Source organism: Podarcis melisellensis (assembly GCF_964234715.1).
Source record: "Podarcis melisellensis genome assembly, chromosome: 17".
NCBI classification, from domain to species: domain Eukaryota; kingdom Metazoa; phylum Chordata; class Lepidosauria; order Squamata; family Lacertidae; genus Podarcis; species Podarcis melisellensis.
This window is the reverse complement of record NC_138534.1, coordinates 4,841,774-4,854,167: the sequence shown is the minus strand read 5'-3', so window position 1 is coordinate 4,854,167 and position 12,394 is coordinate 4,841,774. Positions and strand designations below refer to the sequence as shown.

At 43.8% G+C, this 12,394-nt stretch overlaps 2 protein-coding genes across 22 annotated transcripts in view; one reads left to right on the top strand and one right to left on the bottom strand.

Annotated features, from left to right (window-relative positions):
* Positions 1–12,394, top strand: part of PFKFB1 (6-phosphofructo-2-kinase/fructose-2,6-biphosphatase 1) — a 294,172-nt gene that overhangs the window by 140,409 nt on the left and 141,369 nt on the right. The window lies entirely within an intron of this gene.
* The window catches only part of WNK3 (WNK lysine deficient protein kinase 3), an 81,577-nt gene continuing 74,576 nt past the window's right edge, over positions 5,394–12,394 (bottom strand). For all 21 annotated transcript variants that reach the window (XM_081895152.1, XM_081895155.1, XM_081895150.1 and 18 more), the window contains one exon: positions 5,394–11,941. In XM_081895152.1, coding sequence (XP_081751278.1) covers positions 11,612–11,941 — 330 coding nt within the window. In that variant the 3' untranslated portion in view covers positions 5,394–11,611. The remainder of the gene's footprint in view (positions 11,942–12,394) is intronic.

Here is a 12,394-nt window from a genome sequence, read left to right as displayed (position 1 = left end):
CTCCCGGTGGCCTGAGGGGTCCGCCATGTTTTTGTACGGACTGATCTCCCCCTTGTGAGTTTGCGCGGCCTCACGGGAGGGGCGGAAGTCGGAGGCTCATTGCGAACATAGACTTGCAAAGCGCCACAACCTGCAGCCGGCCTCGCGCCGCCTCATACGAAGGCCTTCGTACGTTTTTATTTCGCCGCTCGGTTTCACCGGCTCATGGGCAGTGTAGTTCCCCCACCTGGAAGGAAACAACATCGCCTCAGGGTTGGGCTCCAGTAACGGGAGAAAGGCCGCCCGGAAGGGGAGCGGGTGCCTGGTTGGGCGCCATATTGTCACGTTTCTGTGTCCCGCTTGGCATGCTGGGAGACGTAGTCCGGATCGCCCGGTCGAGGAAGGGCCTCAGAGGCCGCCGTCGGGAGTCGCGCGGTGTTTGCTGGGAAGGACGCCGCCGACAGAATCAGGCGGGACTGGTTGCCAGGCAGACTGGCCCCGCCATGAGGGAAGGCGAGGTAACTGCTGTTATGTACTGAAGTTCTCACCCTGGGCCAGCAGGGGGACACTGTAGATAGTTTTCACTCAGGTCCACACATGCAAATAAGGGATTGAAAGTGACATTCAGTGATTGGATAGTTACAGAAAGTTGTTACAGTTGCGTAGTAGCACAGCTCTATATAAGCAGCTTGGCTGAACCCTTCAGCTCAGTTCTGTTCTGGCCTGTGAATAAACAAGAGCTGTCTGAAGAATTGCTGTGTCTCGTCTGATATGTTCACCCACAGCTTAACAGCTGCCTCGGGCAGCAGATCCCCGTGCAATTTTCTTCCCCGCTTGCTCCTGAAGCAGATCTTCACTCCACTTGGGTCGGGTTGGGGCTTCTCCTGCTGCCGTGTAAACCAGAAGAGCCGCTTCCTCAGGATTCGCACAAGGCCGGAGACCCCAGCTCGCCTTTGGCAGAGGAGCCCGGCGGATGGGGCGGTGCGGAGGCAGCGTGGCACAGTGGTTAGAGTGGCCCGACTAGGACCTGGGAGAGACTACAGTTCAAATCTCCCGCTCGGCCACAAAGCTCACTGGATGTGCCCGGTGGGGGGCAGTCGCTGCCTCTCAGCCTAGCCTACCTCACAGGATAGTTGCGGGGTAGTAGCTGAGGATGGGGGAAACGCAGCATCTCTGGAAGAAAAAGTGGGATCTAAATGCTACAAATGAAGAAACACACACGGGAAGAAAGGGCAGTAGGAGATAAGCAGAGTTTCTGAAAATGGGGGAATTAAAGGCCTAGACCACTGCAATGTTGTCGGTGGTAACAAGACCATTGGGCCACAAGCCTCCCGTGAAAAGGAAGGAATAACTTCTCCCAGGGCAAGCCAGGCACTCCTACCTGCCCAAGCACAGCCGGCACACACCTGTCAGGGGAGGCTGCATATTTCCCTGCACATTTCGCCAGACGGGGCTGCATGCTCAGCAGTGACAGAGCATCTTATGAGGGTTGCCAGACTTTGGCCCTCTTTGCGGGGGGGGGGGGGCGCAACCCTCTAAGCAAGTTCGGAGCATTGTTTCCAGCCTGGAAACAGCCTGTTTTTAAACCGTTCCTAAAGGTAAAATGTTAGAGACGCAGATGGCACTGTGGTCTAAACCACAGAGCCTAGGACTTGCCGATCAGAAGGTCGGTGGTTCGAATCCCCGCGACAGGGTGAGCTCCCATTGCTCAGTCGCTGTTCCTGCCCACCTAGCAGTTCAAAAACATGTCAAAGTGCAAGTAGATAAATAGGTACCACTCTGGCAGGAAGGTAAATGGCATTTACGTGCACTGCTCTGGTTCCCCAGAAGCGGCCACATGACCGGGAAGCTGTACGCTGGCTCCCTCGGCCAATAAAGCGAGATGAGCGCCGCAACCCCAGAGTTATCCGCGACTGGACCTTATGGTCAGAAGTCCCTTTACCCTTTACCTTTAAAGGTAAAATACTCATGGCCATGTGTACGGTATTTTCCCTTTTTAACGTGAGCGTGGATTTAGGCAAATTTCTCCTCTGTCTAGATAACTCTTTTACCAATGTGCATTTTATAGGGTGGGAGGGAACGATAAAAAGAACCGCAGCCTCAATTGCACGGTGATCTGGTTCCGCAGTCCTCCACTGCTGGCAATTGGTATGGGTGAAATTGCAACCATACCCAGCAAAAAGCTGCTAGCTTGCAACCAAGCCCTGCAGTGCTGTGCAGCTACGCCTGAGGCAGCCAGACTCACCTACCTTCCCTGAGAAGCAAAGAAGCTGTGTCTGATAATAAACACAAAGAAATCCACAATCCCAGAGTGGACATTATTGGGACCAACCAAAATTTGTTCAAAATAGTGGGCCAGCTGTTGGGTTTTCCGTAACTCTTCATCCTTCTGGATATTAAATGTGTGAGGGTGTAATAGGAAAAAGCTTGCTTGAAATTGAAATGACAATGTGTGCAATTACTCTTAGCATGGAGATTGCAGGCTTAACTGGATGAGGCTCTTAACAGGTATTGCACAGGTTTCAAGTTGCACCCAGGATCACCAAGTGGCTAATCCCCATAATGCAGGGATTGCCAGTGTGCCATGGTACCCTCCATGTGTCCCCCTAGTGCCCACAAAGCCTCAGCCACCTGCCCCCTTGGGTTGGAAGGGAGGTTTTTCTTCCTTGAGAGAAGTTAGAAGAGTGGCACTATTTTTCAACTCCTCTTTCAACTCTGCTTTTCAAGGCTCAAGTTAATTCTACTGGATCAAAATTTTACCAAGATCCCTTGGGAAAGTGAGTGCATGTGTGCGCTTTCTTTTCAGTGTATGTGTGGTAATATGACTAAATGATGTGATGTCCATGACGCTCACTCAAAAATTGAAATGTGCCCCACAGACCTAAAAGGGTTGGCCACCCTGTTCTAATGCTTTGCTTAATGTCACAGATAGGTAGCCGTGTTGGTCTGCCATAGTCAAAACAAAAAAAAATCCTTCCAGTAGCACCTTAAAGACCAACTAAGTTAGTTCTTGGTATGAGCTTTCGTGTGCATGCACACTTCTTCAGATACCAGTTGTCAGATACCAGTTGTTACCACTTCTTCAGATTCTTCAGTTTTTTTCGTATCTGAAGAAGTGTGCATGCACACAAAAGCTCATACCAAGAACTAACTTAGTTGGTCTTTAAGGTGCTACTGGAAGGAATTTTTTTTGTTTTGCTTAATGTCCAATCTGATGAATAGTGCTGAAGAACAAAAAAACTTATTTACTACTGTCCTAGTAAAGGTACTGCATAACCGTGGATTTTAGAGTATTTTTTACCCCACATGGCTGTTAAGAGGATAGATGGGGTTGGGGGACAAGATTAACAATGCCTTGTATGAAGGCCAAGATAAAATTATAGATAGTATTACATAGATATTCATGCCACAGCAAAGTAATAATTTGAATAATAGAATATTAGGGAGGGGGGTTCTCTTGTGACTGATCAGGACTGGATATAATCCATAACTTACCTTTATTAATTGAAAAATAAAGAATGAATCAGTTTTTTAAACAAAAACTAAACACATCTTTATCTAAGATTGCAGACTAGATAAGAAGGTGCAAACTATTACAGCAGAAATTAAATAGATTGTTTTGAGGTAAGGGAATGCAGCCGCCCCAAATCTTGGTGTTTTCTTTTTCTACCTCTGGAATCTCTCTGGACTGCTGGTGTTTTAAATTTATATACTCAAATTTATATACTGAAGGAGCGTCTCCACCCCCATCGTTCTGCCCGGACGCTGAGGTCCAGCGCCGAGGGCCTTCTGGCGGTTCCCTCATTGCGAGAAGCAAAGCTACAGGGTACCAGGCAGAGGGCCTTCTCGGTAGTGGCGCCTGCCCTGTGGAACGCCCTCCCATCAGATGTCAAAGCGATAAATAACTACCTGACATTCAGAAGACATCTTAAGGCAGCCCTGTTCAGGGAAGTTTTTAATCTGTGATATTTTAGTGTATTTTTGGTTTCTATGGAAGCCGCCCAGAGTGGCTGAGGAAACCCAGCCAGATGGGCGGGGTACAAATAATAAATTATTATCCTAACAAAAAGTTTTCAGAGCACTCTTCAAAGTTACAAATGAAGAGTGCATATTCAGGGCATACTTCCTATCCCAAACTTCCATAGCACTTGAAGTTTTCGCTCCCGGGCTTCAATGTATCTAAAATGCAATGTATCAATGAATTAGTAGATGAACAAGTATTGCTAAGAAAGAAGCCACAATGCCATAATATTTACACTGTATTTTCCAGCAATACTATTTATTTCCTTTGGCTTTCCCTCACCCCTCTTTAGCAGAAATTGCAGTAACATCCAGACTATATTTAATTGGGTTTTTTTTTTCAACACAGCCTTTATTTTCCTTTATAACAGTTTAAAAAAATATTTGTTAATGGTTGTGTACAAATGAAGTCAACTCACAGCTTGCAAAAATAATTAAAAAACACATGGAAACAACTGCTGATAAAAGACATTCGTTTTCTACCATAAAGTTCTGGGCTATGATTTTTCAAAAACTGAATGGGATGCCTCATCCCTGTTAACAATGAACCGGTCACCTGCATCCTCTATGCAGCCATAAAAATCTCAGCCTTAATGTAAAAAAGTAAAGAAAGGGTTCTTTAAAAAATAAGTCCTAAGATGCTACATTAAAGTATAATTCACATACATAAAAAATATTTCTGAAATTCAGAAGTTGTTAGCAAGTATGGAAATCTAAGGAGACATTTATTCACAGCATATACCTGAATTTATCATGCTGTTTTAGTAGGCCTGCATGCTCCTCAGCAATCTCTAGCAAAAACAAAAACAAAAAACAGAATGAAAGACCTTTTTAAAATAGAATATAGTAGTTTTAACTGAGAGGTCTTTTGTTTGCTTGTTTGAAGCTGCATTAGGAACCTCAAAGACAATTGCACTTCCAAAATGGCTGCCAAAATGTATGGTTAGGAGTTCTCTAAGGCATAAATGAACCAAAACAACACCCTTCTAGGATGCTTTGAAAATACAAAAACAGAAGTTTGTTCCTAGTCTTGCAAATTAAATCTATGGCCCTGGAAGGGAGAATTAAAGCCTTGCTCTTTTGCATTTTCTTCCAACAATTTATGTATATTTGTGCTTGCCTCTATCTGTGGTACAACTCGGATATATTTTACCACAGATTCCAATAAAAAATGTTTTCCTTGCTACTTGACAGGACAGGGACACCTCTTTTTCCCTCCTCTGCAGCCACCATCTTCTTCCTTCTGTCAGATGGAAGTGAGAAAAAAGAGCTTTGTATATAACAAGTGCCCTACAAGGGGTTGGTTGAAGCATAACAGGCCACAACGTGCTCCACAGGACTTTCTGCACTTTCTGCACCATCACTAAGGGCTACTTCATGCATAATTTTCCCCCCCTACATACAGGTAATCTCACTGTAGGAAAAGCATTGCCCATCATCATATGTGAAGTATATGGCAAGTATACAGGTTCTTACAGGCACTGGCTTCCAAAGTCATGCTTTCTACTGACTTGCAGCAAAGCAGTTGCCCATGGCCATATTCCACATTTTTGTACATGGAGATTGTCTCTACATAAGAAATACATCCTGTGAAGGAAGCATTTTATGTGGGAGGATACAAGTAAGGCCTCCGTTTAGCTGACAGTTTATAAATTCATGCTTAGCCTTTTAAAGATTTTTTTCATTGGAAACCAACTCCTTACCACTCCAAAAGAATAAGATAAATGGTGATTTTTTAAAAGGAGGGGATTTGTTCTTACATACTATATGCGATAATCATTGCTGGTTTAAGCTGGATCAGTTCCATTAGCTTCAATGAGAGCTGCAAGGTAGTAAGTAGAAAATGCATAATGCCTTAGCAGCATTTTATTCTCAGGGCTCTAGAGGGGGCAGGGGCAGAATAGCATCCCATCAGTTGTACCAGGCCCTTGTGAACAACTGTTCACATGCAAGGGGTAGAATTTGGTTTGGTGAACCAATTTTATTGTACTACACTGCTCACAGTTACAGCTTCTTATAGAATGAAATGTGAATAAATTATAGGTGTGGGGTGGAATATAGACACCATAAATATTTACTAAGAAGAATAGTTTTTGAAGACAACCAGGAGGCAGGGGATGACCCAAGTCTGTATAGTGACTCCTTACAGAATCAGTTTTGCCGTTCCACCATCTAGCTGCTGTATAAGTATAAAAAATACACAACCCTTCCCCCCCCCCTTGCAAAAAAAAACCCCACGACAACATTCCAGGAGGTGCGCTAAACTGGACTTCAGTTGATTAACTGAAGCAACTTTGAAATCATACAATTCACCTTTAAAGAGGTACAGCCTACAAAAATGACAGCACTTACAATAACAGTGTTGCTGGGTTTCAGAATTCAAAATAACCAGGAATGTATCATTTTATTGCCTAAATGCAACAGAAGGCCCCTGCCTTCCAAAGGTACCCTGCACACCTTGTTCAGAGCCTATGCCAATCTAACACTCCCAACACTTTAAACTTGGTTAAGGCATCAAGCTGCGGGATGAGACCGTGTGTTCCCTCCACATCGGTCTTAATCACAGTTAAAGGTAACAGGTTGCATCCAACAGAGTCACTCAGCTGATGGTTAGGCTCTTCTTTTTGTCAGTGCAATAGGGAGGCAGTCCATTTTCTGTGATTCCCCCTACAGCCCCCCAACTTCCATCCTAACTCTGCTCCAGAGGATTGGGAGACCACAGCAGATTGGGGGGGGCTGCAGGGGGGCGAGGCAGTAGCTGGAAATTGCTTCCCTCCCTGTTCCCACTGGAAGTCTTACCATCAACTGAACAAAAACTCTGGATCCATACCAATGTCGGTACAAAGCTTAGCTGTGACTAATACAAGGGGGTTTGCTTTTAACCAGAAATTTGGCTTTAGCTGGGAAACAGCACACCCTTGTTTTAACATTAACCACTGTTGAGATTGGGGCCAACGCAAAATATAACTGTGAGTCAGGCCAGCAGAAGGGGAGGGTGGGAGGAATTTGCACCCCAAAAAAGTAGAGACTGAAGAAGGGAGTGCAATTGCACATCCTGCTGTGGATCCCTTGACTGTGGTTAAGAGATCAGGAGCATTATGTTGGCACCGCCCTCAGTAGTTTAATTGTCAGCAATAATTCAATGCATATACAAAGGAAGAATTCCTTCCTAAACAAAGCAAGCTTTTTGCACTAATTTTTCCCATTGTCAAATGGAAGACTAATGAGGCAGTGGGTCACACACTTTGCTAAGCTGCCACAACCAGTTGCAACATACAGTAGACAATGCATGGACTTGTTCTCTTCATTCACAGGTCGCTATAAGTTTAACTCGATGTGATGAATAAATCTCTGAAGTCTTCCTTGTGAAAGTTAAATATCCTCCTTAAAACAGTAAACAGCTTGAGTGGCTGGTGCCAAATTACAAACAGGGAAATGGGCTGGCGGGGGGGGGGGGAGTGAAGAGCCATGTGTGTAAAAACACCACCACCAATTTAAAATAGACAAGAAATATACAGGAATGGTAGCTTAGTTCACAGCCTAGACTGAAACAGCACTAACAAATGAGGTAGATAAGAAAATGAAACTTGAAATGTAACATGGAAAAGCAACTCAGCTGGAATACAACTGAAAAATCCACCCAGTTATTAAAATGATACATTCCATTAATATCATACAAGCTTAGTCTCAAAGCATCACAGCAGAAAAAGTGCCTTTTAAAACCCAAAACCAAATTCACAGTTTGATCCTTGTCAGGATTCAGGTTTGAAAGAACAGCAAAATGTAAGAAGGAAGGGGGAGGGGGAACTGGATAGTAAATGTTTTGCATTAAATGTAGAGATTCAACGTATAAAACATACCAAATATTTTTCCTGTTTTGTCAAACGTACATTTCAGTGCCTCTCTCCATTTTCTAGACTGTGGTTCACTCAGGTCTCCCTAGCTGCAGAGATGGGAGTCAGGTCAAGTTTGTCTTTATTTCCTCCGAAGTTAGGTGATGTGAAAAGAAGCATCACTGCCCACTGTACACTGATTCGCCACCCCCTCTACTGTCACCGATGGTGAAACAGGCTTTGGTTATGTTTCAAAATCCCACAAACACATGTTTAACCAAAGAATTGTGGGGCAGGGGAAAAATCACGCACACTTAAGCAACAATGGCTCCATCACACCCTGGTATGGACTTATCCTCTAATTTTTGGCCACATATGGCAGGAAACCAGATGTTACAAAGTACAGATGGCAGCCACTGAAAACAGTAGCTCCACATACTCTACAAGAAGAATATGTGAGCACAATGATGTCACATCACATGTTCCTTTGCCAGAGGTTATGGGGAAGAGGAGGAGAGGGGTGGCAGTTGTTTGGGGCAGCAGCCACTTACCCTACGTAATCCTTAATTCCATCCTAGCTTTTAATGCCACAGACAGTGGTATAAGCACTGGCGAACACAGGTTACTTCATGACCACCATTTTCATTCCATTATCAGAAGTGAGACAGACGAACAAACCATGTCAGGATTTGCAAAAGGGAGCCCCCTATTGTCAAATGTGAAGCAATGGCTCTGGGAACTCCGAGCAGCATGGAATGGTCAGATGGCTCAATGCACAAGACACAACGTGAGATTTACAACAATAAGCAGGAAACCTTGATTGGACCAATGGAACCCTGACACATGAACACCAGTGTTCAAGGACACATGCTTGCCATTTGCACTGTGCACGTCTGCCACAAAAAACACTGGTGTACCACTGGTGTACCCAAGGCACACACAATTGCTGGGGGGAATAAGGCCCTCTACCATTTCCTAGCAGATTTGTGTTTTCAAGGCTTTCAAGTCGGCTAACTTGGCAACAGTTTTCAAAGACAGCACACAATTCCATGCTTTCCTACAAGTTATCCTAACTAGAAAACATGTATTTGTGTCCGTTTTAAAAGAGATAGCGGGGGAACATTTTTTAAAAAAACAAACAAACAGGATTGTGTTTCTATTTTGCAAAAAAGAAAGGAAAAATATATAACACTGTTCTCTCAGTTCTTCAAACTGAACCCCCACCCCACCCCAAAGTATATATAATTCAGATGCTGCAGATCCTAATGAGAGATGCAGCAATGCACTGTTTAAACATCATCAAACTTCAAAAGCCTAGAACTACTTTTTTTTGACTTTCCAGTAAAAATCTGAAAAGATACTAAAGATTATCTATCACAAGGCACTGCAAATCTTTGCAGGCAGAACAAGGAGGCTGCATAATGCATGGGAAACAGGATCTTTTGTTCATGGTGGGGAGGGAAGGAAAGCCACAAAACTTCCAGAGGCTCCCAAATTCACTGGAGCTTCAAGTGTCCCTTTGAGAGGCTGAGTTCAAACAAGTAGCTTGTCTCTGCAGCTACTCCAAAAAAAGGGGGGTGGGATTACAGGTAGGCCCAAACCAAAGTACTCTGATTTATTTAATCCCATCATTTTAAACAGGATTTATCTAGTTGAAGTCCAAATCACTTTAAGGTAGAGAGATACAGCCTCCCTCCTCTTCATTCTCTAAATATTCATCAGCAAAGCAAGCCAGCTTCCATGTTCAACAGCATTGCAAATCTCTTACAGCACTCTGAAGATAAACATTTAACTTTGTTAACTCAAAGTGAACCAGAGCTTGAAATATCAGTTCCCTGACATATCAGTCCAGATATATCAAGGGAGAAAACAGGTCAAGGTGTACATCAGGAGTATATTTCAAGGATTCTGGGGTCCAAAAGAATCAACTGCTACATGAAATATTACCTTGAAAAAAGTTTAAGACTATAAGTCTTATAGTCTTAAGACTCAGTAAATTAAGACCTCCATAGTCTATGGCCCAGTTCGCATGTAACATTAAATAATACTTTAAAATAAGCTATGGTTTAAAACACAGGACTATATCATGCAAGGGAGGAAACAAGGTAGAGTCTGGCTTGTTGTGATGTGTGAATTCGGTTTGTGGTTTGTTTCCTGCAGATAAATCATGTGGTAAGCCAAGAACAAACCTTGACTTCTATTCTCTGGGCAGAAAAAAAACATAAGTGAGGATTCACATGTCACATCGTGATAAACAAGCCTTCGCCTTATTTCCTGGCTCCACAGTCAGGGATGGGGGAAGAGCAAGGTACTCATGTAGGCTAAACCATAGTTTAAACTATAGTGCAATGTTGCATTGCCCTTGGCCCAATAAGGTCAATGTAACTGACTTAAGTCTTCTGCAGAGATGAACTTGCAAACATGGGCCTTATAGGGCAGCTGAAATATAGTTTATAAAATAAGGGGGGTTATGTGAGGTACAAGACTCCAGCAGGAAACGGACTTTCATGCATGTAACCTATTCAAAATAGTTTTTGATCTCTTGCTATTTTTGAACAGGCACATTTTTCTCTTTAAGCCAGAAAACCAGAGAGCCTGTCACAGCGGACCCTGGCACTAATTTCTTGCCATCATAAATGCATGTATAACCTACTCAGTTTTCAAAGGTTCTCCGTAAAGATGGGACTTCTTAATCTTGGCAGTAGGTGATCAAAGCACAGCAACCACTTAGGTGTTTTATGCTGCAAGAGACAACACTAATCAAAAGTAGGAGCATCTATCCATTCAAATCCACTGTAAGGCAGTCAACTCAATGCAAAACTCTGTGCACCTGTTCCAATGCAAAACTCTGTGCACCTGTTCCAACCTGTTTCAGTCCTTAAAACTGTGAAGTATGGATCATAAAAGAGAGGCAAAGGGGTGAGATGGGAGATGTTTTTAAATACCGTTTGGCTATTTCCCACTCTGTTCCCACCCTTTCTGCAGCTTCCTCTCCACCACAACAAACTAACTGCAAAATAAATTTTTAAAAACCTACATCCCCCAAACTCAAGTACTAAGTTTAGGCCAACAGCCCCAAAGGATCCACTGAATGTCATGTGCGTATGAGGATTGAGCTGCCATTATATAAACAGCTGTACTAAATTGCTCAAGAACAACTACAAGCCTTTCAGTAACAGGTAATAGGTGGCATTTCTGTCTCTTCCTTCAATGGTCCTCCAACTGTAAAAGGCCTGTCACTTGGGGTAGGAGAGGGGAGAATTTAAGACAGGATTCAGTGACAGCAAATCTTTCTGCAAATAAAATCCGTTCCCCCCCCCCCCATCAATGAAAGCTGCCAATGAAACCAGACAGAAATGTAAAATTAAAAGAGGATCCAAAGTGTCACTTTCCCTGCTGCTCCCACTCCTTCAATAAATTAACCCAGATGCCAGTATGTGAACAATTTAAAAAGGGTTGCTATCAGCCTCAAAAACTCAAGGGACCTGGGGCCGGAATGACAGGGAAGGGTCATTAATAAGCAGCACATGGGCATGCTGTCCATCTCAGGAACAATGAGATGCACAGGCCAAAGCTCTCTCAAGTATGATATAAAAAAAATCCCCCCAAAGAATATTATATCAAGTATTCAAATAAGAGAATGCAAAGGCAGTCTCCCACCACATTGCTGCTCTGGGGAATTCACCCCAAAATCCAGGCCGCAGAATGCAAGGCAGAGGAATGGAATCATGAGTTATAGGCACCGTCCCCATATCTATCATCCTTTTAGCCGTCCGCCTTCATTTGGGACTTGGGGGGATGGGAGCTGGGTTTTGCACAGGCGATGCTGGGAAGGCTGGCATGCTTATCCCTGGCTGAAATGGTCCCACAGGCTGGGCAGGGACAACAACAGACTGCTGGGCTGTCCCTGAAATGCCCACCCATTGCACTGGGTAAGTTGTCCCTGTCATGGTGTTATACTGGCAGACGTGGGGTACTCCATATGGCGATAGGGTGCCGGTAAAGGGGGACAGGGGAAGTCCTTGGGGCAAAGCAGCTGGTACGGTCCCTCGGATCTGGGAAAGCGAGGAAATCCATGTGGACGTGTAGCCCACTGTAGATGTTGTCGTCTTTAAAAACAAAAGAAACAAGAAACTATTATTATGTTGATTATTAGTAGTATTAAAATTTGTATACTGCCCAATACCTGCATGTCTCAGGGCAGTCACAACTTAAAATCACAATATAAAAACAGAAAATACATAACAGAAACAAAAACAACCCAATAACCACCCCGCCCCCCACATTTTAAAAGGGCACGCCAATCAGCCAAAGGCCTGGTTAAAAAGGAAAGGTGTATAATGAAGGTGCCAGCCAAACCTCAGCGGGGAAAGCATTCCTCAAATGGGGAGCCGCACTGGCAGATGAAGATGATGGATTTTTTGGAGCTAGCTGACCTGACTGGAAGAGTCCGTGACCAGAAGGAGGAGGATTACCAGGAAGAATGGACGAAATTTAAAGATTATTTAGTTAAATATCTTAAGTTAAATTAATTGGAAAACTTGCAAATACCAGATAGGCTT